We start from the raw sequence: 27,622 nt of genomic DNA on the forward strand, positions 1-27,622 counted from the left end.
GGGAAACGTTTTTCATGCCCTTTCCACCAGTGGAAATCAGCAGATCATCTTCTCCATCTACGACCTCCTCGCTGAGATAACAGTCCATTTCTGTCCGTGCCTTCTCCTCCAGTGTGCAATTTGTTTGTCCATGTTTGGACTTCTGTGTTCTAAACACGCAAATCAGTCTGTGCATGATTTCACTGCTCCTCTCATCAAAACTTTTGTGCAAGAAAAATATATCACCTATTGCCGGTTATTGGTCTGATGATTGCCGGTTGGAAATTTTTTATTTATTTTTACATATCAACACACACACACACACACACACACACACACACACACACACACACACACACACACACAAAATGTGACAGCCACAAGAGAGGAAAAAACAAAAACAAAAACCCAGAAACTCTTGTGTGACCCTAATGGAGAGCAACATGCTGCTCCACAAAGACAACAAAGACAAGTTTCTACTTAAACTTTATTCAGTTTTTTACTGATTCCAGCATTTAAAACACGATCACATAAAACAGTTTCCTTCACAGGGTTCACGTCATAAAACACAAGACGAGATCACACCAGCTGGTCCCACACAGCCTCAGGCAGTGCACCAGAAGTAAGTGCACATGCTAAAAAGCCTGTGACCAAAATTATGTCCACATACTTTTTGCTGGAGTTGGACTTTAAATCCAGCAATCCCTGCGATCCCATTGGTCCAGAATGTAAACTCCACCCTCCTCAGTGTGAACCATCAAAAATAAAGTAATCACAACAGTAGAGACGTTCTTATGTCATCATCAGCACATGTGGCAAGTGCTAAGATGTCGACTTAAAGTGAAGTGAAACGAGTCGAGGCTCCGCCCCCACCTTCAGTCAGCAGTAAGGCAGCAGGTGGCAGCGGCGTTAAGGCCAACGGTGACTCAACTGGCCAAACAGATCATGATGCTTCAATTTAAAACAAAGTCAAGTGACTGCTTCTGACAAAAACAAAAGTTAAAATTTCATTTGATCAACATCGAGCTCCGACTGGCTGATTCAGATAATAATAATAATAATAATAATAATAATAATAATAACAATAATAATAATAATTTTCTAAATATCTTAAAACGTAAACATGAAGTAAAATTTAACCAAAAAAAAAAAAAAGCTTTTGATTTGCTCTGTACATACAACAAATCAAAACAGCTCCTAATCAATCAATTCCTAGTAGTCAAAGAACTGATTACATCCTGCCTTCTGATTGGTGGCCCAGCTAATGAGCTGCTAACGATGCTAAGCTAACAAAACGGGGAAAAAAAGTGAATTGGCCAATCAGAAGACAACTAGCTTGTCGTTTGTTGCCAACTACAGTATGATGTGACATTACCATTTTTACCAGGTAATGCTGTAATTTAGTGTGTCGTGCTAATTAGCTAACTTGGTGTTTAGTTCTATTAGCACACAGGCCAGCATGCTAATACTGAGTGTTAGCGAGCATTCATAGTGCTAAATAGCATGAATGCTAATGGCAGTGTTCTGTGATGTCAACAACCACCGCCTTTCTCCAACTAAACAGGAAGTAGCCCATTCCAGCACCAGCTGCCACAGCAATACAGAGGTAACCGTTGTAGGTCATGAAGACGAGCATCAGGAAGTAGCTGACGACCACCTGGATGATGTGCAGCAGGGTCTGTAGGAAGTGGGCGGGGCTCAGCATGCGCTGCCTGAGAGGTCAAGAGATAAGACTTAGCATTAGCATCAGCATGCTAAATAATATTACCCTTCAATACTTGTAGCCCTGTTAGCATTAGTATTGCTTTTGCTTATAGCACTTAACACATTATAATAAGCTTAGAGTTAGCATGGAACCTGATGACTGAAACATCTTTGGATTGCTAAAAGTATCCTAAGCTAAAATTGTGTACATTACCATGGATTAGTGTTAGCAGTTAGCATCAGCAGTAATAAAGTTAACATGTTTTAAAGTTAACATCATGCACAAATGACAGCGACCAAAGTCTTATGGTGACTTACGGTGTTTAATGTTCAGTTTCACAAAGACAAAACATGTATTTATTTGTAAGACTTAGCCCACCACTAGCTTTAGCCTGTCCAGAATCAGAACTAGAATTATTACAGTTAGCATCATCAGCTTCCCAGTGTCACAGAGCAAGACACCACATGCAGGCAGGAAGTCCTCCACCACTGTTAACCCTTTAACATCCACCCGCATATGATTAGATTAACATTAGCATTTGAGTCAACTAAACCATTAGCAGGTGTAGGACATCCTGTATGAGAACCTGCAATTAGAAGCTGCATAGAAGTCTGAACAGCCTGATCAAAGCAGACAGACAGACCCACCTAGGACAAGAACCTGAACCAAAACCAGAACCCAAACCCATTTACCTGGGAAATAATTCCACGAAGCGGGAGTTACTCATGACAGGAGGCACCGCCCCCTCCAAATGTTGGCTGCCAATCAGTAAAAAAGTGTTTACCATGAGGTAAATGACTAGGAATTCTGAGAGACCGACACCTCCTACTCCTCCTTCTTCTCCTGTTTAACGGTTACCGTTAGCAACGTACCCAACCGTCTTGTGCGTCTCCATCAGCACTGTCCCATCAGCCCCGGGGAGTGGCATGGAGTTGTAACGGACGTTGACCTGACTACGACGCAGAAGAACCTCACGACCAATCTTCAACCCCTCGTACAGGGCGGCCAATAGGAAGACACCAATACATGCCCCCACCATCTCTGATTACGTCAAAGGAAGAGGAGGTGGAGTTAACAAACAGTTAACAGATCCAGTTATAAAAAACACATTCAAAATTCATACTGCAAGCAAAATTTCTAAAAGTCTAAATTTAATCATAATCTACATAAAATGAAAAATCTGAAAAACTAAACGTATTCAATTTAGTACAACACGCATTTTTATACATAACCCTAAAGCTATACAGATATAACTACAAATGTAAATATAATATTAAAATCATTATAAATTATAAAATAAGAACAAAATAAGCACACAAAAAGAATTTAAAAAGTCTTCAAGTTTATTATCAGAGGAAATAAAGGATCTTAGCCACAATTGTGCCGGTGACATCACTCACCTCCAGGTGAGTTGATGAGCAGACCGGTGAACAGCAGCTCCACGTTATTGTAGCCGAAGTAAAATGTCATCATCTAGTTAACAACAGCATGACATCACACAGAGACCTTTCACTACATCATCTATGACCTGTTATTAGCAGTGATAAGCCCCACTTCTTACCATCATGTGACCTCCATGGTTCCCTTCCCCTCCTCCTCCTCCAGAGCCGTGGTCGTGCTCTGAGCTGGTGGGCGGGGCCATGGTGCTGTGATTCATGTGGTGATTCATGTGGTGATTCATGGCTGCTGTGAGACGAGACAAGAACCATCATCATCATCATCATCACGAACACCACCACTACGCTCTTTGGACTATAGCTCCCACAATGCTTTGGAAGCAGGAACATTTAGTGAACATTTCAAAATTAAAGTATCTGAACTCTGTGTGAGCAGACCAAATCACGACATCAGTCGCCTTTGTTTCGCAGGTATGATTGAAACCACTGCAGAGCGGTACCTGTAACTTCTACAGCATGGTATGATAAAATATTATGGTCAACGGTATAGAAACAGCTCTTCTGGTCTGAATCGTGTCTGATCAGGATATTGATCACTGACCTTATTGGCTTCTGATTATGAAATTATCGGAAAGAAGTGGTAACTATAAAGCTGAATAAACACTGGTCATGTGACTGAGTCACATGCTCGTGGTTACCACAAACTGTATATAAAAGATAGATGTCAATGTGATATCACCCGTCCCCGTTTTAGCTTTTAGGCACTAAGTGAGGGTGCTGCTTGCTCCTCCTACAGCCATCTGTCATTCACCAGTAGCCCCACCCCCAGAATCCTGCCCTGCTGCCTTATTGGTGCGTATTTGAGAGAATATTTGAAAGTCTTTGTTTGGAATTAAACAAATTATGGTTTATTGCTGTGATGCAGTCAAGGTGCGTATGTCGTCTTTGAAATCCTCTCAGGTGTGGCAGTTACGCACGCTCTCATGACGAGGCCGCTGCATCTGTAGACCGACCTGCCTTCTGTAGATCTGTTGCAGCCTGTTTTACCGTCGCCTTTGCAAACCTCTGCATAAGAAATGAGCGATGTGTATCTATGGAAACGACCCGCTGCGCCGAGACTGCTTTGTGGCATGTTAGCACTGCAGCTGCCGCCAGTGGGGCATCAGGTTTAAGCCACCCTCACCAGCCTCAGAGCGAGCTGATGATCTTCCTCAATGCCAACTCCTCCTCTCCAGCTGAGCGTCATCGTTAGCATCCATGCACGGCAACACCTGAGCTCACCTGTGCGGTTAAAATAAAGCTAAAGCAGCTGCTCTCCTACCTGTTCTTCCTCAGCGATCCTCGCTCGTCCATGCACAGACACCAACTGACCACTGGTGACATCACCACAGCACATCAGTTCGCCAACAGCTGTAACTTCAGCAACAGCCTGATGTCACAGAACAGGCGCCCTCACTGTAATCCGATTGGCCGTGAGGCCCCGAGGCTAAGGAAAGCAAAACCAGCCAGTCGGAACACTCTGAGCTGGCGTCTGCCATCAGCCAATTAGATTACAGCATCGTTAACATTAAGGGGAAGGTTGGTAATTGCCGTCAGCAACCATTAAACCCCAAGTCATGTTTGGGCAGGCCGCCTCCTCTCTCTCTCTCTATTCAGTGCCTCTGTCTCTCGCCCTCTCTCTGACATTAGTTTTGGTTCATTTTAGTTTTTTCCACTCCGTTTGTTTTGTTGTTGTTTTATATTTTATTTATTTTTAAATGATCTTTTATTTTCAGCTGTAGTGGAGGAATTTCAGCTCTGGGATCAATAAAGTTTATCTTATGTGACCTTTATCACTGATCAGCTGCAGTTTGGTGTCAATAAAGTTTATCTGATGAGTGAAGAGGCGTGCACCTGTGCACATGTAACAGCTGAACGTAGAGCACGTATGAACAAATCAAACCCAATCTCTGTCACGTTTCTATGGGAACCCAGAATTCTCACTTCCTCTTCTGTTGTTGTTCTTCCCGCTTGAACTCGTCTGGATGCCTCGCATGATTCCCGTGGCGTTCTCTGCACAAACAGGAAGTGGGGCACATTTTCTTGGTTCACAGATGCAAAGTCCCACTGACATACTCCAAAGCTGAGGAAGTCAGATCAGACATGAAACGTGTGTTTGGACACAGCGAAACTCCTGCTTCCTGATGATGTCATCACCTGTGATATCTGTCCAGAATAAACGTCCACAGAAGCACGGTGAGGGCACGGAGGACACCGCGCAGCGTTTCAAGTTCACACAAAAAAGAAACAGGATGGGACGAGGAGACGCCCTTTTCATCTGAGACGTTTGCAGAGGAGGTGGAGCTTCTCAGCTTTTCCGACAGCAGACCATCCATCGGCCAATCATGCCATTCTCTGTTACCTCTGACTGAAAGGCCTGCAGCACCGCATCAATCAGAACTTTTCATGACTCAAACTGATCAATAATGCACAGCAGCGGTCTGAACGTCAGTTTTCACTCTGAACAAAATGGGCACTTACTGTGACATCAATTCAGTATTAAGTTAATTCATTTAGCGCCAAATCACAGCAAGGTGCTTCATACTGTAAGGTAGAGATCTACAATAACACCCACCAATCAGCAAGCACTTGGCAACAGCGGGAAAGAAAAACTCCTTTTTTTACAGGAAGAAATCTTGGGCAGCACCAGGCTCAGCGAGGAGTGGCCATCTGCCGCAAGGGGAGAAAGACTTCATGCTTCAGCGTGGCAACAGGAAAGGTCAGGTGTCTCACTTCAAACACCAGCAGGTCGACTGCTCTGCGTTCCCCTGTGTGACCATCAGTGCAGGTGCAACCACACAGGATGTTACGCCTTTCACACATTTCAAAATAAAACTAACTCAATTCTTCATCTTTACCTGCTGTTTTCACTGTGAATCCTGTGCTCTGATTGGCTGATCTCAATTTATTTAGAAATTCTTACCTGCAGGACAAAGTGACGGGTGATCGAGCTCTGAAGAAACTGAAACAGCGAGAGAGACACAGAGACTTTAACAGCAGATAAAAGCTGATTACACGACAACCTCCAGCCAGTCATAGGCTGGCTCCACCATCAGACAGCCAATCAGCTTTGAGCAGGCTGAACTCTGACTGCTTCATTCTGTCCCTCTCTTTCTCTCTCACACACACACACACGCACGCACACACAGCAGGAACCTTGATGAACCTGGATCCAGGTGAGAGGTGGATCACCTGTCTGAGGGTTCAGTGTGGGGCCTTACAGGATTGAACATCTCTGATTGTATTATTATACATTAAAGAATTCAACCAAACTTAATGAATGTGATTCAAGGGGCATCTTGAATCGAATGTGAATCAATAATCAATGACAAGTGTGACTGCAGCTCAGCAGGATAAGCTCTGAGCTGACTTTACCTCCTCTAAGGCTCTGACAGAAGTTTGGAGCAAGGTGATTGGACATCAGTGTTACCCACACTGTGAAAGCTCTGCTCTGATTAGGTGGTCTCTGCTGGTCCTGATGCGGCTGACATCACATCCTGTTCCTGCAGATGAGCAAAGTGACTCATCGCTTCTAGCACTTATCCACCAGCTGAACTGAGCTCAGTGAAGCCAGCCCTCGCTGCTGCAGCAGACCTCCAGTCAATCATTCACACCCTCCTCAGCTTTGACCCCAGCAGTCACATAGCACTTTAATTTCAGTTCACATAGTTCAGGAGGTCCTACAGAAAAAGAACCCGAGCATGGCGGGTTCATGCCAAAAAGGTGTGACTTTATGGAGGTCAAAGGTCACACAGCAAGAATCAGACACATGAGGTTAGAATCAGCTGGCAGGTAAAACGACAACAACCTCCAAAACACCTGATCAGAAGAAATCAATCATCATAACCAACACCGCTGACCCACACCTGATGGCTGACTCACCGTGTGCGCACAGTCAGCAGTGATCAGACATCAGGACTGCATCAATTCTGCAATCTACTGACAGGCGAGCAGGAGCTGCTGCAATACTTAGGGCAGAGATCAGAGGTTATCCCTGTGTGTGTCTTCTGCTTTGATTCCTGTAAAACCCCGGTTGTCAAACATAAGGCCCGGGGGCCAGAATCAGACTGGCAAAGACTGCAGTCTAGCTCACTGGATGGCACTGGTATATCTGAACAATGTCTGCGTGGAGTTCAGGGATTTTGGACTTTTAACTGTATTTTCGAAGCTTTACAGCTTTTCTGCTGGTAAAGAGCTCCTCCCACTCTCATTCACGCAACACCACAGCAAATACATAACAGAAAAACAACTGAATGACAGAAACGTTCTTCTGTCAGAGCTACAAGAAAACAATAGTAAAGGAAACTCTTCAGTTATGTAATTACAGGAGGATCTGTGTAATAAGCTACCAGAACCAGAACTTTCTCTGAATTTTACACATTTATTAATTTATCCTGGAAGATTTCATGTCATTATCTTTATCAGCAGCATTGTATTATTATATTTAAAAATGATACATCCTGTTGAACATGCACTCCTTTTCTCACATTCACTGAGATCAAATGTGATGTTGGACTTCTTCACACCAAAGCTTCTCTGGTTTAAGATCAAAGCTGCCAGCATGGAGTCTGACAGGCTACAGAACTTCCCTGACCTCTTGAAACTGCGTGTGTGAGTGTGTGTGTGTGTGTGTGTGTGCACTCGTGTGTGTGAGTGTGTGTGCACTCGTGTGTGTGTGTGTGCACTCGTGTGTGTGTGCACTCGTGTGTCAGTGTGTGTGTGCACTCGTGTGTCAGTGTGTGTGTGCACTCGTGTGTGTGTGTGTGTGTACTCGTGTGTGTGTGTGTGTGTGTGTGTGTGTGTGTGTGTGTGTGTGTGTGTGTGTGTGTGTGTGTGTGTGTGTGTGTATTTCCAACATAAACCTGAGAAACTGGTTCTACAGTCAGAAACAAAGAGAGAGTGTGTGTATGTTCTAGGGGTGGGGGAAAAAATCGATACTGTGTAGTATCGTGATATTTTGTTTGCTAATAATGTATCGATACAGGGACAACTGAAATCAATATTTTGTTACAAAAAAGGTTTTTATGCTCAGAGCATGTTGATCCTTTTTCTGAGCAAAAATCCTGACATTCCTTCACTGTCCAAATGTGTTTAACTTTTTTTGGCAGCAATAAATATGACAGTTTACTTATTTTAATTTAAGACATGTTTTATTTTAATTAAGTTTAAAACTTTTTTTATTTAATGTAAATTTATATTTTGTTTTAATTTACTTTCAAATTCTTCAGTTGCTGAATAGGCTGCATAGTTTTCATAAATTGCATAGTTCAGAATAGCTATAATTGTACCAGATGGCTGCATTCAGTTAAGTTGGACTAGACTGTAATACAAACCGTTCAGTTTGTCAACAATAAAACTGACTGAAATGAGAGAAAGACTGAGTGTGAGACTTTGATATTAGATTAAATGAATATTGATAAAGTTTAACTATATGTACAGAATCTGAATATTGCAAAATATTTTTTTAAAAATCGCAATAATATCGTATCATGCGTTAAATATTGTGATAATATCGTATCGTGGGATGTATGGTGACTTCCACCTCTAGTATGTTCCCAGCATAACTCTGAGCAACCGGTTCTACAGTCGTGTGTGTGTACATGTTTTGACATCTTTGTGAGGACAGAAAATTGGACAAAATGCCTGTGAAGCTCAAAATGTGGTTTTAGTGTCAGGGTTACAATTGGGTTATGGTTAGGTTTAGGCTGAGGGTTAAGATTAAGCATTCGTTTAGATGGTTAGGGAAAGCATTATGTCAATGAGATGTACTCACGAACATATGAAAACGAGTTTGTGTGTGCGCGCGTGCGTGTTCATCACTGTGAAAACACCGTCTCGGTGTCTTCACAGTGATGTTATCTGAGGTCACGCCGTGGTTTGAGGACGTCAGGTTTGTTTCTTCTTCTCTGTCGGATTATGATCCAAGTGTTTTTGTCGCGTGTAGAAGACACACAGAATTCCAAAAGGTTGATTCTGTTCATCTGGACGTAGCGTCACCCATCCAGGTGACATCCAGTCTCAGCTGACTGCAGGGTTCGAAAACACACACAGACACTCAGGTGAGTGGAATCCCTGAGGACACCTGGCCACTTACAGCCGCCGTGTCCATGTACACGCGCGTGCACGTGGCAGACTGCACCTGCTGTGCCGCTGCGTGTTGCCTTCGCCAATCACAGTTCGTCACCAAACTCCCTTTAAAATCTGTGGAATTCTGGAAGCAAAGCGGGCGGCCACGACAGCGGATCTGAGGGGTATTCACGTCACACAGCGGGGGGGTTCACAAGGACCTGAACTCTGAGGGGAGGGCTGCACAGAGCCGGAGTAATCACGCAAACCTCCCGTTTCCGACCCGGTTGCTGGTTCCGATCTCGGACCTGCCCGTTTACCGTTAAAGCTCACCTTTCTTAAACTGAAGTTTTTTTGCAGGGAGTCTCGTACAACCGCCAGTCATGTGCTAGCGCGTTGCAGCAGAGGTCACTGGCAGAGTTCCGACGAATCAAACTCAGGTCAGCTCACCTGGAAAAGATCCGGAGGTTCCTCCTGCTCTCTTCCTTCGTCGGCTCCGAAGCAACAAACTCAGAGGTTCTGGGGAAAAACCCAAAGAAGAACCACAGAAAGAAGAAGGAGGAGGGAAAAAAGTCGCTCAGCTCAAGTTCTCACTGTCTGCCTCTGCGCCACTACGCCGCCACTTCCGGCAGTGACGTCAAGACGTTTTTACGAAGCTTAGAGGAGGTTGAAGGGAAAAAACGAATCACCAATCAGAGGGCAACTCCTGATGAGTCAGGTGACAAACAGCAGGGCAAAAAGTGATGCCATCAAGTCACGTCACTTGTCAGAGTCCAACAATAAAACCATCAAGAACAACAATAAAAAGAACAACAACAAAAATAAAATAATAAACAAGAACAGAAACAATAAAATTATGAAAAAAACGCCATAAACAACAAAAACAACAGAAAATCTTTTAAAACAAAAAAATATATAAAACCATCAAAAACAATAAAAACGACTGAAGCGCATCAGAGGACAAACAGGTGCTGTGACTGTTTGTGGCCGTCAGCAGGCAGATGTGAAGTTCTGCTCTCACAGCTGGAGCAGGAAACTGACCCTGCTGCAGGTATGTGCACCTGTTCACTGAGATGAGCTCCTGTCCCTGACAAAGGAGTACACTTGGAGTCACACTGTCTCGGGATGACGAATGAGGGCTCAACCCTGTGCAGGATGACCTCACAGGCCGGAGCTCACTCACACAGATGGTTTCCATCAGGCTGAAGGACCTGTTCACTGGTGATGCTTCAGTTGAATCATGTTTGTTTACAGTCAGGGTTAAAAGGTCATATGCAGGTAAGAATGTCATCAATTCATTCACCACAAAAAGCTTCAGAGAGAGAAAACAGGAGGGTGATGACGACTGATGGAGGCAGACACCAAATGCTGCTGGGGCTTACCATTATGCACTACTCCTTCAGGAATGCAGCAAAAATATGAACATAAACATGTTCACATGCACACACACGCACATGTGTCACAGTTATTTACTGTGTGTGCTTTTTTTATGGTGTGTTATCACAGTGCAAAGATTTCTTATGGAGCCCAGGAAGAACTTGATTACAGTACACGTGTGTGTGTGAGAGAGACGTGTTATGAATGGGCAGAGTTTGACCCTGTACACTAAAGTTTAAACCATTTCAAATGAACGAGTTTATGATTAACTGACGGAAAGGAGTAACTGTTTCTTCTTTTTTATTTTGTTTAAATTACTCAAAATAAATACAACAATGAAATCGTTAAAAAATTTTGAACAATTAAAATATAAGTACAGTGTACTAACCAATTGTGCCACTGGAGCTTCTGGACCAATAAAACAATAAAAAGAAAAAAGACAAAACAAAATTTGAGCACACACACATTATGTATTTATTCATATATATATACATTTATATACACATTTATTTATAAATTCCCCACTCGCCCCTGCGGCAGTCTTTCTTTCAAGCTCGGGTCCTCTACCAGAGGCCTGGGAGCTTGAGGGTCCTGCGCAGTCTCTTAGCTGTTCCTAGGACTGCGCTCTTCTGGACAGAGATCTCCGATGTTGTTCCTGTGATCTGCTGGAGCCACTTGCCTAGCTTGGGAGTGACTTCACCTAGTGCTCCGATTACCACGGGGTAATTCTCAAGCTCTTCTCTGAGCCATTGGTACTTCCCTAGCTTCTTGTGTTCCTTCTTCCTGATGTTGCTGCCATTCAGTATCTCTACATCTATCACTAGAGCTGTCTTCTTCTGCTTGTCTACCACCACTATGTCTGGTCGGTTAGCCAGCACCATTTTGTCCGTCTGTATCTGGAAGTCCCACAGGATCTTAGCTTGGATTGTCTCAGGGACATCTTTACACAGCCTGCACCTGGGGTCGTGCCTAGTGTAATAGACCCCAGCCTCTATGGATCTTGTACTCAGAGCTTGTTCCTGTGCTGCCATTATTAGTGCCTCTGTGCTGTCTTTCAGTCCAGCTTTGTTGTCTCATCCTGGACTGTGTTGTTGACACTCACCAATCCCTGGCCTTCTTCCTTCCGCTTAGCATACAGGCTCAGGGTGCTGGACTTGGAGTGAAACCCTCCATGGATGGTCAGGAGCTTCCTTGTCTTGATGTCAGTGGCTTCTATCTCCTCCTTTGGCCAGCCTATCATCTCAGGTATCAGACATAAGTATTGACAGCCTGGATTTTGTTTTTACCGTTCAGCTGACTCCTCAGGACTTGCCTGAACCTTTGCTGGTACTTGGTGATTGCAGCTTTCCTAGCAGCCTCTTCATGGTTCCCATTTGCGTGTGGGATGCCCAGGCACTTGTAGCTGTCTTCTATGACTTCAATGTTGCCTTCTGGTTGTTTGATCCCCTCAGTTCTGACTACCTTCCCTCTCTTCATTCAAGGTTCAAGGTTCAAGGTTCTTTATTTGTCACATGCTTAGTTATACAAGTATAACACACAGTGAAATGTAGCCTGACACGCTCCTCGACATGTGCAAAAATTGGGGGGGGGGGGGGGGGGTGTAGAGGAAGAACATTATATATATATATATACATACATATAGTATATACACTGGGTGAATGTGCAGTAGTAGCAGCAAGCAGGTGAATTCTGTACATTAATAAGAATAGACATCTGACTATTTTACAGGATAGACAATATAAACATATTTAAAATTAAAGGAATTGAAATGTACATTGTGCCTTGGTTTAGTGTCTGGAAGAGAGTCCTGTCTCAGTCATTATCATCCAACTAGACTTCTCCAGTCTGAACAACGATGTCGTTGCTGTACATTCTGGTGGTGTGGATCAGTGAGTCGATGTCTCGTTCAGGGTTGGCATACAACTTCATGTCATCCATGTAGAGGAGGCTGACAGCTGCTCCATTCCGTAGTCGGCATTCGTAGCTGGCAAGATCAGCTGGCAAAAGGGGAATTTTTATGTATATAAATATATATTAAATTTTAATAATAAAAGATTCAAAGTTGTGAAAACAATACATGAAAAAGATTATATTAAAGAAGTACTTAAAAATCATTTTCATGTCTCTGACCAAAGTTCAATAATTTTAAAATTGGTTTGTGTCATGTGGTTTTGGTCGTAGCACCGATGACAGCCTTCTGATTTCCAAGATGCTGGGTGCTCCACACAGAGCTTTATATATCAAACAGACATACTGAGATTTTTGAAACAATCAACGCTCAAAAACAATTTTCCCTGAGTTGCAGAGCTAAAACCAAGATGGCGTCTCGTATGTTAGTGACCAAGAGTGGAGGAACCTCCGAGCTGCTGTTAGGAACAAAGCTGTTTGAATTTCTGCAGGTTAAACTGGATGAACTCTTATCCTGAGATCTTTACTCTCGCTTACAATCTTGTTCTCATTGGGGCACGATCTCCATGTTTTCCACAGTTTCCATCGTTCTCCTCATCCCGGATCATAAAGCTGGACTACATGAGGGTGCATTCAAGTCACTGCTGAAACGACCAATCACAGTGCAGGTTTCAGAAGTTGGGTGATGTAAAAACCCAGCGTCACTGCTCACCTCTGATCTGACCATATCACCCGTGATAGTAGTAGTTTCAATATGGCAGACATGCGGTGTCATGGCGTTAAGCAGAAAGGAGTGTGAGGTTGTTCAAATCCTCAGCACACTGTTTTGTTTTTAATCTTTTCTTACGTCCTTGGGTATTCTACACAATTTTCCTTGAGCTCAATCGGAAGACATTAGGAACAAGGGAACACACCCCAGGTGACTCTCTAAGTAGGGATGAGTATTGTCACCGATTTCTATAACTGATTCAATTCTGATTCACAAGGTCCCGATTCGATTTGATTCTATTCAATTTTGACTCAGAAATATTATCATTCTGATCATTTATCAGTACATATCCATATTTTTATATTCTTGTTTAAAAACAAAGGTGAAACTTGTGATGCCTTTGTGTCAAAGTAACTGAGGATAAAACACAGAAAAGCATGAAGGAGATTTACCCGGCCTGGCTTTTTATAGCAGATAACCTTAAAAATATTCTGCAGTAGATCAAAAATTAAAGAACATGAATCAGCAGAACATTACCTGATGCTGCTGAAGTGAAGCAAAGTTACAGCTAAGCATTTTGTAATTTGGCATCATTTTTAAAAAAATTTTAAAACTCGGTATTGAACAGCACAAACGGGCAACAGCACTAAACACAACTACAGACTGGTGTATAATAAGCAAGCAATAATGCAGAAAATAAAGATTTTTGATGGTAAACTGTTCTTGAAGCTCACTGAGAGAAAGAGCTGTGCAGAAAGTGTGATTTTTATGTGTCTTTACGTATCTGCGTACATGCCGTCAGGTAAAAGATCCACGCTTTGTATTTATTGTGCAGAATTAACCATTTGGCGGATATTGAAATAGTTTTGTGAGTTTTAATCTGAGATTCTGGCATTTCTGGCAAAATACATTTATATTTTTAAAAAAAAAATCGATTCAGGATTTAATGAATAGATATCACTACGATTAAATTGAATAAACCCACAGCTATCTGTAAGCACCTGTTACCCTATGAACGCGCCTGGAACACCTTCAGCCAATCACAGAGCAGCAGCACACAGACTCAGCCAATCAACATTTTTAATATGTTCATCATCACCATGTCACAGACAACAACAACAAGTTACATGGTCACAAACAGGAAACAACAATGTGAATTGGACAGTAGTTTCATAATAAAAGTCTTTCCACTTTCTCCAGCCAATCAGACAACAGAGCTATGGTGAAACAGCCTATTAGCAGCTGTCACATCAGTTGGCAACTGCTGGTAAATTTACACCTGATTGGCTGGTGTTCAAAGTGGAAAGAACAGGCTTTTATTTTGCAAGATCAAGGAAACACTTAAAGAAAAACAAATTTAATTTGATATAAATATTTCGTAAACATCACCACAGTAACACCGACATTTAGACCACACCTTCACCCAGCATGGGAAAACAGGAAGAAATGAACTTTAACCTTCAAAATAAAAGCTCTCTGAGGTTTTAACACTTTTATAGAGTTTCTGAAATCACATGCTTTATCCAAGCTAATGCTGCTAACAAAACTAATGTCCAGGCCTCCTCTGTTTGCCCCGCCCCCCTCATCTTAGATAACATACTCGCCCCCTCAGCCAGCCACACGGTAGTTGGCATGAAACTCTGGCTGGATGTCGCAGATGCGCCGCAGCAGCTCGGTTAGCACGGCCTCTCGGTTACTACGGTAACTGGCCTGGATACGATTCATCTTCTCTGCCGTGTCACGATCCACCTCCACTGCGCTATTACCATGGGAACCAAGAGCCTGGAGGGAGGGGGAGTTTGGGCGGAAACAGACAAACATTATATATAACTTTTATTTTGAAATAACTATTATATACACAGAGTACTTAAGTATAAAAAACAGGTTTACATTTATATAGATAAAGATTTAATAATGACTACTACTAATGATTTCATAACAAACAATACAAAAAACTTATTTAAAAAGGAAAAAAAAAAGAGTAGAAAAAAAGAGCAGAATCAGCTCTCCCAGCCTTCAGTCAGAAAGCTTATTAAAGGCATTTTCGAAAACAGCTCCTGTACAGGTCTGTGGAAGCAGCTGTCTGACCTCTATAAACACTGGATCACATCTGTCTTTTTGGCAGAAATGCTCATTTCAAGGCTTCAAAACGAGACTTCACAACAGCCCGGCCCATGTCTTAACTGTGCTGGCAGTACAGGAATGATATTCAATCACATATAGTAAACGTTCAGATTTTATTTTCGAATTCAATCAATGGAAACGAATTAATTTTATTTATATATATATATATATATATATATATATATATATATATATATATATTTATATATATATTTATATATATATATATATATATATATATATTTATATATATATATATATATATATATATATATATATATATATATATATATATATATATATATCAAAAATTGAAAGTGAAACAAAGAAGAAAAGAAAGAAAGAAAGAGTTGTTTCTGTGATTCACGCTAAATTAAAGAAGGAAAATAATAAATCATTCTTCAGCATGTAAACAGAGAGGAAGAGGAGGGAGGAGGAAGAAGGGGAGGAGAAGGACTAGGGTACATACAGCTGCCTCCTTGGTCTTGAACTCCTTCTCTCTCTGCAGGCGGTACTGTTCGATCTCAGCCTGAGCTTCTTCCTTCGCCTGCTTCAGTCGCCGATTCTTACCTGCACACGTCACAACACGAGAGAGAAACCATTTAAAGACTGGACTCAGATCAGTCCGCAGGTTTACAGGTAACGGGTGGAGGACGGTGGAAGTTTAATGTCTGCAGATGAATTGATGCGCGGGTTATTAACACTACTGTGACTCTAGGTCACATGACCTCAGTGTTTCACCATCAGGAGACCGGAACCACACTGATCATGTGATAAAAAACTGCACAGAAACAGACACCCGCGCATGAATCATGGGCTGACCGGAAGTGAACACCCTGCAGTTACCGACCGTGTTACGGTTCTGACCCGGTCACGGAGCCGTTACATTGCCGCGAGTTTTCTCCTCACAGCGGAAACAGACCTGCTTCTACCCCGATCTGAGTCGGATCGGGCAAAGCTATAATCCCCTCCCTGACGTGCTCAGGGAGGTGCCAGCAGTCTGACGGAGGACCGATCCGATGATGCTGTACCGAGTCCGGTCCGTGTCTGACGTCAGAAGAACGCGAGCAGCCAGTGAAACTGTAAATTCACCGAATTACAGACCGAGTTCTGCCTTACACGGTTTCTGCTCCCTGTCAAAGGTAACAGTGGCCCCGCTGCGGGCTCGGCGCCCAGAAGGCCGGACTGGTACTCACGCTTGCGGGCCTCGGCCACCTTCTCGGCCGCCCTCTTCTCGGCCTGCAGCAGCTGCTGGATGCCCTGAGACTGGCTCGCCATGCTGGGTCACTCTGCGCGGACACACGGAGCAAGGTCGACGGAGGATTTGTGCTGCTTCTACCTCCTCTGTGGCCGCAGTCAGCTGATCTCACGTCACGCTGCAGACGGTCACGTGAGGAGAGTCTGCGTCTTCTTCTGTGCTCAGCATGCTGTGTATCAGCGCCCCCTGCTGGGCTGGAGGGAGGTTCTCACAGTTTCTCTCCACAGTAGCTCCATCATTAATAAACAATATTTACATTTTTAAATACTAATGTAAGTTAGATCTTTATTGATTGTTCAGATTTTTAAACCACAAAAAAAAAGAAAAGAGAACAAAATGAGACCAAAATATGACCGACAAACATAGAACAGCTGACAGCAGCTACATGTAACAGCCTTGAGCTCAAAGATCATAAAAGAGAGAAGTCCTTTTTCATCACTGCCAGAGAGAGCAAGATGAAGCAGCCATTTATTCACATCAAGAGTCACTAAAAATTAAATGACCATAAATAAAAGAGAGACTCAAAAACTGATCACATACAAGCAGGTAAGACAGGTGTGTTCACAGGTGTGAAGACTCTTCTGTGCTTCCATTAGACTTGTTCCATGAAGGCGGACAAAAGCAGGGTCAGTTCTCCCAGCCTTCAGTCAGAAAGCTTATTAAAGGCGTTTGTGAAACGCCAGAGTTAGATTTCCTTCACTCCCCAAACTGCTCCTCACCTGTAATTGCCTCCAGATACCTGCCTTAGTAAATATTATCTACCCTAATCCTTGACATTTAACCAGCAAGTGACCTGAACTTCACAGGAAGTCAGAACCTCTGGACAGTGGCTATGAATCGACACACCAGTACCATCTGATAAAGCTCCGTCCCTAGTACTGGTAACAGAGGTGATGATGACAAACATAGAGGCAGCTCCTGGGTGAAGCTAAGCATGAAGTTCTGTCCGAAGCCCACAAGGGATGACAGCTCCTGTAGAGGTCTGTGGAAGCAGCTGTCTGACCTCTATAAACACTGGATCACATCTGTCTTTTTGGCAGAAATGCTCATTTCAAGGCTTCAAAACGAGACTTCACAACAGCCCGGCCCATGTCTTAACTGTGCTTGCTCGTGGGAAACCGACAGGAAGTGTCAGCTGCCGTGGTAACAGGAAGAGGAGGAAGCAATTCTGTACAACTAAAACACAAATGAAGCAAAAAAGTTCAAATGTAAAACCTCACTACATATTAATTTACACGCATGTTATTGTAGCATTGTTATAGTGATACTGATATCACCATTATTAATAAAGAGAGTGCCGATGTCATCAACAGCAGTAATGACATTGGCGTGTCTGTGTACACGGCTTCAGTTTGATTAAAGCTTTATTGTTTCTGATGTGATCAGTTCTGTGAGGAGATCCTTCCTGATTTCCAGTATAAATAAAATTAATACAGTTGTCATGGCAACATTTCAGGCTCCTGTATTTTTCAGCTTCTCTAACGCAAAGGGCGACTTCTCAGTTGGCATCACCAGACAGCCACACATCAGGATCAGCTGTAAGTTTGTCACGGAGAAAGTACCGGAGCAGCTTTCAGTCAGATCCATCCCAAAAGGTCTTACATCAATATTTAAGTGACTTCATAAACTTTGTTTGTGGGTTAGTTTATTCAGAAGCAGGCAGTGCACCATACTGTGTTTCTTATAGTTTAAAGAACACTTCTTTCACCATAGCCGTTTAACATAAACTTATTTTTGTAATTTTACATTTATGTTCTGCTTCTCATGTTCGTTGTGTAATGAATTATTAATCTCTGGCTCTCTTCCACAGCATGTCTTATCCCATCATCCTCCCCTCAACCCAACTGGTCGTGGCAGCTGGCTGCCCCTCCCTGAGCCTGGTTCTGTCGGAGGTTTCTTCTTGTTAAAAGTGAGTTATTCCTTCCCACCGTTGTCAAAGTGCTTGCTCATAGGGGGTCATATGATTGTTGGATTTTTCTCTGTATGTATTATTGTGGGTCTACCTTACAATACAAAGCGCCTTGAGGTGACTGTTGTTGTGATTTGGCGCTGTGTAAATAAAATTGAATTGAATTTATGAATTCCTCATACAGCGTGTTTTTCTTTTTTACATGCATTTGGAAATGATCAGTTCTTGGTTTCTGCTGTATTGTACTGTTGGACAGTTTTCATCTTATAATGTCATGAATATTCTTAAAAATGTCATATGCACCATCAATATGAACATTTTCTCAGTTGTGGATGAACAGGTCATTTTTAAAAGAACTCGTGGTTTCCTCTGGCCTTACATGTCTTAGTTCTTCCTCCGGTTGCTTTCTCTTGTAATAATTAGTGTCATAAACTGCAAACAGTGGCAGCCCCAATGATGTCATTAATAGTGAGCTGATTATTACATTTCTCTTTCATTCCTTGTAAAAAATACAGTTATTATACATGATAAGTTATCAGTCACAGTTCTCATACTGTCCAAAACCATGTCATCTAAATTTACTTCAGATTACACCCCACAGTAATCAGATTACACTCCACAGTAAACCAGATTTTCTGACTGTCTTTTGGCCGGTCAGAAGAGTCGTGACTGTCAGTGGAGGGCCGGTCTGTATTTTTCTGTATTCCTCTGAGTGATTCTTTGTTCTGTAGTGATCATAAAGCGATTTCGGGTTTCTTGTTTCTCTGATTTGTTTTGGCGACAGCACCTGAGACCATCTGTGGAACTAACCTGAGGTTGGATCTGAATTTCACCTACTGTGATTTGGCCTGTTCCTGAAATTGAAGGTTGACCAATGTTTTCAATTTAGACCTTTACATTCAAATTAGGATTATTTAATGTTTCCAGTATGAGGCGTGAACACAGTGAGCCACACCCACCGGAGGTCTGAGGCTGACACCCACCGCTGATGCCGTCGAGTCCAACGAGAACGACGCATTCTGACTGGCTCTCCCAACACCCTGAAAGACACCAATATATTCCTTAGTTCCCTCCTTCCTTCCTTCCTCCCTCCCTCAGTTCCTTGCCTTTGGAGTTCCTTGGGCTTTGGAGCGTGATGTCACGGCCACGCCCCCTCCTGCCATGACAGTAGGCCAGACAAAGCACACGGAAGCGTCAGCTGTGGTTCGTAGGTACTGTGTTGTCGGTTGCAACGGTAGATCACATGATAGGGAAGGCAAGAAGCTGGAAAATGGGCTCTCTTTTCATCGTTTCCCCTCCTGGAGGCAACGGGAGGGATCTCATGTATCCGATAATACTAAACGAAGATGTCAGGCTTGGATTGCAGCGGTCAGACGAGCGGATATCGAGTTCTCTGCCATCCCCAAACGAGAGCAATTGCCCACCTGAGAATTCATGTTGAGCGAGTAATAGGTAGTTTGCGTAACAAGTTCAAAATGCTACACACTACAATGCCAATCCGATTACTCACATCATGTGAGGGTGAAGACAGCACTGATTGATAAGATTGTTAAGGTGTGCTGTGTTTTGGTGAATATGTGCCCCTTGGTCAAACCAGGGCCAAATGAAACTTGCTCTTGTTGAATATTCATAAAACTGCTGTGTTGCATGTACAGTTCATTGTAAATAATTGTACTTTCTGTAAAGTGGTTTCAATAAAACAGAAAAAAGTATGTTTTGTTTTTTTTCAAGATCTGTTCAAATGTACTTAGCAAGTACATACACATGAAATGCAAACTATTTACATGGCAACGCACAGCTGGCATCAATCATGAATCGTTCATCTAGAGCAATTTTTGGGGCAGCTGCTGAGGAGAAGTCAATGTTATGTGCAACCTCTGGCTGTATCTTGGTCATATGGTCAACGTACTGCCAACGTGGAGGCTTAAAAACGGCCAAATCTTGTACCCAACCATTTGTGAATCAGATGTGCGCCTCCAGGGATTTATAATTATGAAAATGATTTCCCCTATGCGCTGACTCCACAGACAAGGTACGCGAAGATATCGGGATAGGACAACAGCGGTAGGCTGTCTGGGTTTCCACTCCACTGCCTTATTTCATACGGGTCCACATTACCGATGCACGCTATTTTTTCCAAGTACTGTCTCTTGGCTTCTGGGTGCAATCGGTCACGATACAGCCCTTTGTCTTTTGCGCTAATTTTAAGCATGGTTCTGGCAGTCCCGCTTCCAACACAGTGTGTTTGTCTTGATTTTTTTGGCCTTCTGACATGGCGCCGCGATCCCACAATGCACGGCCGCGTGACGTCAACGCCAAAGCCCTATTCCCTCACTTACCTTACTTCCTTATAAGGTATGTCCTCCATTTGTCTGTCAATCAAACTGGGAGGCTCCACCAACTCCTTCCTGGAGACATGGTAAGGACACACAGTATTCTGAGTACTGGAAGTAATTGGACTACTGCAATTAATCAGAGTACTCTGTAATGTGTAACTTACTGGATGTGTTTCCATATTTGGTTGTCAGGACTGTGGCTACAAACACAACAAGTGTTAGCAATAGCCTTTAGCACATGTTAGCATTGTTACCATTGTGTTTTACTTACGATTGGGTGTGGCGGCGGCGATGGTGGCAGGAAGTTGTGTCAGGACCGTGGTCACTGTGGCGACTGCTAAGTACAAATGGGAAATTATGGATACAGTTAGCTCAGTTAGCATCAGTGTTAGCCACACAAAGACGCTAAGCTAACTTTTTTTTTTTTACCATTTTGGGGGTCTTCTTCGGCACCGCTCACTATTACTTGACATCTTTTCTGATTCGCTGCCGCTGCTCGTGTTGCCACGGGAATGAGACCTGCTGGGCAGAGAGCCAATTAAATATCTTGAACGGTCAACCTGAGGGTGGGCAGACCATCATGACACACAGAGGACAAACATGAAAAAACTTTTGAATAAAATTCAGAGGGTGCATCCTCCTGAGGCCGCATTTGAAGGCCGATTACGTCACATACATCGTGACGTAGGCTATCCCAATTCAAAGACTCCTCCAAATGCGGCTGACAAATGTGTCCTCCTTTTCCTCAGATTTGAAGGAGTCAGGTGTCCTTTGTGGCCTGCCACATCCCAGAATTCATAGAGTGGCACAGCCAATTCCAGTTTCCAACAATGGCGGCAGCTACTTAGTTGTAATATTATTTTGATTACTCTTTCTGGGTCCCAAAATAAACTTTTATGATACATTTCAGGCAAGAATGTAGCTGTGTAAACTTCAAATATCTGCTTAATTTATCAACACACATATATCACATATTTGCAAAAGTGCTCCGACATTTTTGGAGCCATCTGTTACCCACCAGCTCGATAGCTAACCAGGTGGTCAAGGCTCACTAGAGCTGGCGAGAACAGCGAACTCCCGGCAAATCATTTTCAACCCCCTGTGGTCTTTGCTACTCAGGTTAAACATGATATATAAGTCACTCAGATAACTTAAAAATGTTTGGCTTTTTCCAGTGTTTTATCTGTTTATGAATAAATCAGTTTGGCTGAGATTAAAGTTATAGTTTTCACATAGCTGAATAAACATCAAACAGAAAACTGATTAAACAGAAGTGTGAGATGGTAGAAAATTTACTCCAATGCCCTGTTATATTTTACATAGCAAGGAGCAGACGGCTGACTTTATTAACCTCCACCGAGAGAGCGGTGACGCAAATCTGAAGGTCTCGGTTGCAGCCTCTGAATTTGGACACAGCTTTCATTAGAAACAAATGAAGGCATTAAAGAAATGACAGTTTCCTTACCTCCTCCTCTGCTCTCTGATTGGTCGATCTCCATCAAGACTTCTGCTCCGCCTCAAACACCAACAGGAAAATGTGTCATTTTAGTTCCCTCTTTACTATTCCTTCCTCCCTTCCTGACTTCTTCTTTCCCGTTTTTCTTACTTCCTCCCCATTGTCCTCCCTCCCTTCTTTCCAACCTCCCATTTTTTTATACCTTTCTTTCCCTATCCCTTCCTTACTTTCTTCCTTTTTTCATTTAAGCCTCCATTTCATCCTTCCTTCATTTCCTTTCTCCCTTCCTGCCTTACCTTTGTGGTCTTCCTGGGACTTGTTCGTCTTTGTTGGTGTTTGGACAAAACTTTGGGTTGAACAGACCACTGTTTCAAGGAAATCGGAGATTACAGTGGCAATCAGATTACATTCTGCATTAATTTAATTACATGTATCAGTAATCAGATTACACCTTGCAGAAGGTTGTTATTAAACGTACATGTTTGTGTTGTTTTCCCATGGTGCACTGGGCTTAGCATGATCAGGCTTCGCCCTGCCCTCTGACCCTCTGCAAGTTCAGATACGTGATCAAAATACATCATCGCATGTCAGCATCACATGACATCAGCACATTCTCTCACCTCTGAACAGCAGGTAGTGCGCTGTGTTTTGTTATTAGTTCACTACTGCAACTTGGCTTATGATTGGCTGGAATAGAGAAGTGGGGACAGAGCTGTAGTTTATTTTATTACAGGAGCAGATAGTAAAACCACAGCATGTCTTCCTAAACACACCTTGACGCGTTGCCCTCACACACACATCAGCTGATGCCGTTTTGTTGTCAATGCCATTTTTCAACAGACGGAGAGACGGAGTTTTAGAGCAAGTGAAACTGGAAGAAAAGGATGCATCATCAGAAACGTTTGTGTGTGTGTGTGTGTGTGTGTGTGTGTGTGTGTGTGTGTGTGTGTGTGTGTGTGTGTGTGTGTGTGTGTGTGTGCTTACCTATTGTGGTTCAGTTTGTGTGTTAAAAGGTTTATCTCTGACATCCTGAAAACAAAAAAAATTTGAGTTCTGCGTGAGTGCGTGTCTGTGTCTTTCTGTGCACGTGTATCTGTGTGTGTGTCTGTGTGTGTGTCTGTGTGAGTCTGTATGTGTATGGGTGTGTTTGTCTCTTTTTTTCTCCTCATGGATCTGTGTGATGTCACAGAGTGCAGGTATCCTTATTTTTTTCACTATTTTCAGGTTTTCTGACACATGTGAAATGGGTAAAGGCAGGCTCATGGGGTGATTTGAGAAGAGGGAAAGGTGGAGCCTACGAGAACCAGGTTTAGTTTATGGAAGCCAGATGAGCCAATCAGAAGAAACCAGGAGAAGCTGAAACATTTTGTTTCAGAATCAGATACAAAGTGTGCAGAGCTGAATACCTGGAGAAGGTGAGCAGATTAAATATCATCACAGAGGCCGGTGTGCATTACCTGAAGAAGGTGTGATGTTCAACGCAACACTTCCACAAATGTTTGCAGCTGCGGCAGTCGGATGTTTGGAAGAAGAACGATGTCGCTGAACCCTGAAAGCCATGCAGTTTCTTTTATAAATAACGTTTTTGCATTTTTTAAAAATATGTTTTTTATCTAATGATCACTGTTAGCATTAGCTTAGCATTAGTCAGCCAATAGGAACTCACGTTTCTGCCTGACACTCTGAGCTCGAACTTCTCGTCTTTGTAGTGAAGTTTGATGATTCGCTGCCTGCAAAAGACAGCAAGCTGAGGGTCACATGACTGAGGTCATATATTTCTGTTTCCTCTTGTTTTGGCCCCGCCCCCTCCTTGCTGCCCCCCCTAGCTGTTAATTCTCCTGACCATGACTCATTGTCTTCATCTCAGGGAAATGTTAACACACATTTAAACTGATCAATACATATCATTAAATATTAACACTGATATGAACCTTCTGTTTGGGTCATATCACTGTGATGTCATCCAGGCGTTTTTAACCTACCACAGATATTTTCCCACCAGCTCTTTGTTCTTGAAGATGACCACTCCTACTGGTGTTGGACCCAGGAAGTACTCGGTGTGGTTCTCCCCCTGCACAAAGTCATGGTGTCAGCACGGATCAGTGATTGATCGGCTGAAGTTCTTGTATTGATCAGTGATCAAAAGGCTTACATAGGCGGCGAACAGAGAGACGCCGTACATCTGCAGAGAGCTGCAGACAGACAGGAAGTGGCGCTGAGCCTCAGAGCGAGGGACGCCACTGCACAGCAAGAGAAAGAATCAATCAATCATTCAATCAATCAAAGTGATTTCTTTTGTTAGTGTGCAGCTCCATCTTTTGTCGTGTATTGATTATTGATCATTTTTTAAAAATATTTTTGATGGTGGCAGAACAAAATAAAATATGGGATCAGGTCATGTGATTACAGAAACAAGACCTTTAACAGCATGGCATCATTTCCTGTGTACCTGAGCGTTTTGCGGATGAGTTGAACTTCCTGCGTCTCCTCAGCATCTGATGTGTTGTCCTCACTCTGGTTGCCTCGATCCGCTGAAACAAACATGGGAGATCAATAATGAACTTACTGACTGATGAAGAAGTCACACATATGAACGGGTGTACAGAATTATTTTGATGTCACAAGTCATACACGAGAAAAAACATATTCTGAGCAAATATTTCATTTTACTCATTTCATTTGCAAAAGTGCTCTGACGTTTTCGGAGACGTGCAGAATCAAATTCAAAGCCTTTTCTTTACACATATGCAGGTGTTACATTCTCTAATATGTATTATATATGGTTAAAATACATCAAATGCAGTAAGTATACACGTTTCATAAAAAGTCTGTAACTTTCTTATTGGCTTTAGCCCACATAATTAAACATACAAGTCGATCTTGAGTTTCACACTCTTTTTATTAGAAATAATCAAATTGTTACATTCTTAAATTGACACAAAATGTCAGAAATCTTCTCTGTCAGGAACACATTTTCTATATGTATATGCAGCTCAAACTTATGCACAAAGAATGTAATGTAATGCCTGTATTATCTTTTGTCGTTTGTGACTTATGATAGAAAAATAATTCCATACATTTTCTTCTCACCCTGCAGCATCAGAGCGCACAGCTGAGCTCTGAGGTGGCCGGAGCATGGCAGGCGACCTCGACGTACATCCTGACAAAGTTGGAGGTAAAATTGACGCCTGACACAGGAAACACATGAGTTTCACCAAGGGTATTTAAAAAGCAGATGAAATTATGGTGGCTTAGTCATGCCAGAGGGCGACATAAGGCCACCCATGTTGGGGAGGGGGGACCGTTAAGGGCACCCGTGGCAGATGGCCATATAAGGCCACCTTTGATGAGGTGGCAGGCTTGTTGAGACAGATATGATGCGTTTAGTGTTTCATGGATTTGTTAGGTTGCACTGAAACATACCGGGTTGTTTCCTCGTTCAGCTTCGATGGATCTTCAATGTAAAATTTGACTCCAAAGTAGAAAATGTACGGCGGCCCAGCTGGAACAAAAAATGAGAAATGTGCTGTTTGAGAATCTGAGGATAAATCAATAAGACAGATCAGTTATGTTACTGATGAATTTCATGTTGCAGCTCACCGAGTTCCTTGTGCTGTGACAGAGTCTTTGAAGGATCCAACCAGAGCTGAAAGAAACACAAACAGTAACTGCTGCTGCTCCTGAGCGCGCTCAGTTTGGACTTCTTGTTTGTGTTCTCACCGTCTGCTGCCAGTTGTCACAGAACTTTAAACCGAAGAACTCAACCTCGACCACGCCTAGCTCAACGAACACCAGCTGCAAGATGGAGACCGCCTTCGATGATCTCTGAGGACAATACACTGCGTCACATTCAGAGCTTTCATCACTCACAGAGACAGGATGCTGAAGAACTTATCAGATCTATCAAACCTATCAATTCAGTTCAATTCATCCATTCATTCTCTTCCACTTAGCCTTATCGGGTCATGGGGGGATGGAGCCTATGCAAGCCACTATAAGCAAGAGGTAGGGTGAAGGTCAAGTCTTTCAAACAGCCGATGCTGCACAAAGTGCTTAACAATATAAAAATGGCATTAAAAAGCAACAATGTAATACAATAATAATAATATAAAACAATAATAGGACAATAAAAGAATTAAAACAATAACTACAATTATTAAAATAAGACCAGAATACTTGGGTCATAGTGTGTTAAAAGCCAGGGCATAAAATGTGTCTTTAGTAGTGATTTAAATTGCTCCAAAGTCTGGGACCTGCCACGGAGAAGGCTCTATCGCCATGAGATTTGAGATAAGTCCGTGGGATGGACAGTATTATTGCCAGACCCTGCAGACCCTGTATTGACAGCCTGACGCAGTGCTAATTTAACACAGAGAAACAGACAACCATTCACACCTATGGGCAATTTAGATTCACCAGTTAACCTTACCCCACTAACTGCTTTTCTTTGCACTGTAGGAGGTAGCTGTAGAACCTGGAGAGAACATGCAGACTCCACACAGAAAAGCCGGCAAGGCTGAACTCAAGAGCTTCTTGCTGTCAAGCAACAGTTCTAACCATTGTATTACCGTTCCGCCCAATCAGTTCAATGCAACAATATATAAATATATATACCACCACAACAATATATATTGTAAGGTAAAGACCCCACAATAATACACAGCTATCAAACCTGTCAGGTTTTCTATTTTTTACTGCCACTAAAATCAAAGTTCATAACAGGAAGTTCTTAATAATGATCTTTCAAAGTCAGTCCCCTCTAACTGCATAGAGGTTTGATGGAGGCCACAGAGTGGTGACAGTCTTACTCAGAGGGGAGAGGAAACGGCCAACGGGAAGTCGGCACTGACCTTGATGCCCTGTTCGACCGTCAGTGTCAGCTTTCTGTTGTCCAATAGAAGCACTTCTCCGTAAAACTCCTCCCGGTTGCCCCGGAAACAGGCCATTGTCCTGTCATGAGCAGAGTTACAGCCTGATGAAGATAAAGGTGGCAGCTACAGAGTGATGGTGATGATGAGCATGACATCTGAAGCACCTCAGATACAAACCACAGAATCAAACTGAGCCCTGAATGATGGGAAATAGAGTCACCAGCTTCTCTGCTCACCTGCTGCTGATCCTCCTCTTCCTCTCCTCCTCTGGTCCTTTGTCAAAGTCTGCTCTCCTTCTTCTCTGGTTTCTCTGGGTTTGTTGCTGTGTTACCATAGAGATAACTCCTCCCCCTCTCCTCTGATTTCCATTTTGCTTTGTTTCCCTTTAAAAAAAACTTCAACAAATAATTCCAAAAAGCAGGTGTGTGTACAGAATAATTTGAAACAGAATTTTATATACAATTGACACAAATTTTAAGTTTCACTGA

General features: G+C 42.8%; 3 protein-coding genes and 1 long non-coding RNA gene across 26 annotated transcripts; 1 reads left to right on the plus strand and 3 right to left on the minus strand.

The window, feature by feature from the left end:
- Positions 1–452: 452 nt before the first annotated feature.
- Positions 453–9,822, minus strand: slc31a1 (solute carrier family 31 member 1). Of its 19 annotated transcripts, none has more exons than XR_013910016.1 (8): positions 9,637–9,819; positions 6,044–6,082; positions 3,246–3,370; positions 3,085–3,157; positions 2,557–2,725; positions 2,377–2,442; positions 1,355–1,691; positions 453–1,314 (listed from the first exon to the last, which is right to left on the minus strand). XR_013910016.1 is itself a non-coding variant. In XM_026174946.2 (8 exons), the coding sequence occupies exons 4-8, from the start codon at positions 3,363–3,365 to the stop codon at positions 1,490–1,492; spliced, it is 630 nt and encodes a 209-aa protein (XP_026030731.1). In that variant the 5' UTR covers positions 3,366–3,370; positions 6,044–6,082; positions 7,003–7,139; positions 9,637–9,822; the 3' UTR covers positions 453–1,489. The 19 variants fall into 19 exon arrangements, 14 of the variants coding, with proteins under 14 accessions (XP_026030731.1, XP_026030733.1, XP_026030732.1 ...); XR_013910012.1 differs by having other exon boundaries at positions 9,520–9,819; XM_026174946.2 differs by adding an exon at positions 7,003–7,139 and having other exon boundaries at positions 453–1,691; positions 9,637–9,822.
- A 4,421-nt stretch (positions 9,823–14,243) lies between these two features.
- On the minus strand, positions 14,244–16,735 carry atp6v1g1 (ATPase H+ transporting V1 subunit G1). The gene is made up of 3 exons (XM_026174941.2): positions 16,501–16,735; positions 15,774–15,874; positions 14,244–14,962 (listed from the first exon to the last, which is right to left on the minus strand). Exons 1-3 carry the CDS (start codon positions 16,580–16,582, stop codon positions 14,789–14,791), a joined length of 357 nt encoding a protein of 118 aa, XP_026030726.1. The 5' UTR covers positions 16,583–16,735; the 3' UTR covers positions 14,244–14,788.
- On the plus strand, positions 16,209–16,672 carry LOC145429730 (uncharacterized). Its single transcript, XR_013910018.1, has 2 exons — positions 16,209–16,343; positions 16,447–16,672. It is a non-coding gene; the product is annotated as an uncharacterized LOC145429730 (long non-coding RNA).
- A 78-nt stretch (positions 16,736–16,813) lies between the features above and the next one.
- epb41l4a (erythrocyte membrane protein band 4.1 like 4A) lies at positions 16,814–27,607 on the minus strand. 5 transcript variants are annotated; one of them, XM_080303702.1, is made up of 24 exons: positions 27,371–27,607; positions 27,114–27,213; positions 26,693–26,737; positions 25,984–26,088; positions 25,864–25,909; positions 25,687–25,765; positions 25,354–25,451; positions 24,713–24,794; positions 24,416–24,503; positions 24,246–24,334; positions 23,930–23,993; positions 23,721–23,812; positions 23,248–23,292; positions 23,037–23,134; positions 22,884–22,950; positions 22,742–22,810; positions 22,560–22,628; positions 22,273–22,323; positions 21,237–21,326; positions 21,079–21,144; positions 20,972–21,007; positions 20,811–20,879; positions 19,431–19,511; positions 16,814–17,738 (listed from the first exon to the last, which is right to left on the minus strand). In XM_080303702.1, exons 1-24 carry the CDS (start codon positions 27,466–27,468, stop codon positions 17,657–17,659), a joined length of 1,809 nt encoding a protein of 602 aa, XP_080159828.1. In that variant the 5' UTR covers positions 27,469–27,607; the 3' UTR covers positions 16,814–17,656. The 5 variants fall into 5 exon arrangements, with proteins under 5 accessions (XP_080159828.1, XP_026030719.1, XP_080159831.1 ...); XM_080303703.1 differs by having other exon boundaries at positions 17,608–17,738; positions 21,079–21,141; XM_080303704.1 differs by having other exon boundaries at positions 17,608–17,738; positions 19,455–19,511.
- Between the last annotated feature and the right edge of the window lie 15 nt (positions 27,608–27,622).

Source organism: Astatotilapia calliptera, chromosome 7 (assembly GCF_964374335.1).
Source record: "Astatotilapia calliptera chromosome 7, fAstCal68.1, whole genome shotgun sequence".
Lineage (NCBI taxonomy): Eukaryota > Metazoa > Chordata > Actinopteri > Cichliformes > Cichlidae > Astatotilapia > Astatotilapia calliptera.

Coding starts and splice junctions, on each gene's coding strand:
- atp6v1g1 (XM_026174941.2), bottom strand. CDS start 16,582: ATGGCGAGCCAGTCTCAGGGCATCCAGCAGCTGCTGCAGGCCGAGAAG. Junction 15,875..16,500: donor GGTGGCCGAGGCCCGCAAGC/GTGAGTACCAGT, acceptor TGACGTGTGCAG/GTAAGAATCGGCGACTGAAG. Junction 14,963..15,773: donor TCAAGACCAAGGAGGCAGCT/GTATGTACCCTA, acceptor CCCTCCCTCCAG/GCTCTTGGTTCCCATGGTAA.
- slc31a1 (XM_026174942.2), bottom strand. CDS start 9,571: ATGACTGGCGGTTGTACGAGACTCCCTGCAAAAAAACTTCAGTTTAAG. Junction 2,726..3,084: donor GCTCATCAACTCACCTGGAG/GTGAGTGATGTC, acceptor TGACGTAATCAG/AGATGGTGGGGGCATGTATT. Junction 1,692..2,376: donor TTCGTGGAATTATTTCCCAG/GTAAATGGGTTT, acceptor TTGACCTCTCAG/GCAGCGCATGCTGAGCCCCG.
- epb41l4a (XM_080303702.1), bottom strand. CDS start 27,468: ATGGTAACACAGCAACAAACCCAGAGAAACCAGAGAAGAAGGAGAGCA. Junction 26,738..27,113: donor CGGTCGAACAGGGCATCAAG/GTCAGTGCCGAC, acceptor TGTTCTCTCCAG/GTTCTACAGCTACCTCCTAC. Junction 22,811..22,883: donor GCACTACCTGCTGTTCAGAG/GTGAGAGAATGT, acceptor CTGAACTTGCAG/AGGGTCAGAGGGCAGGGCGA.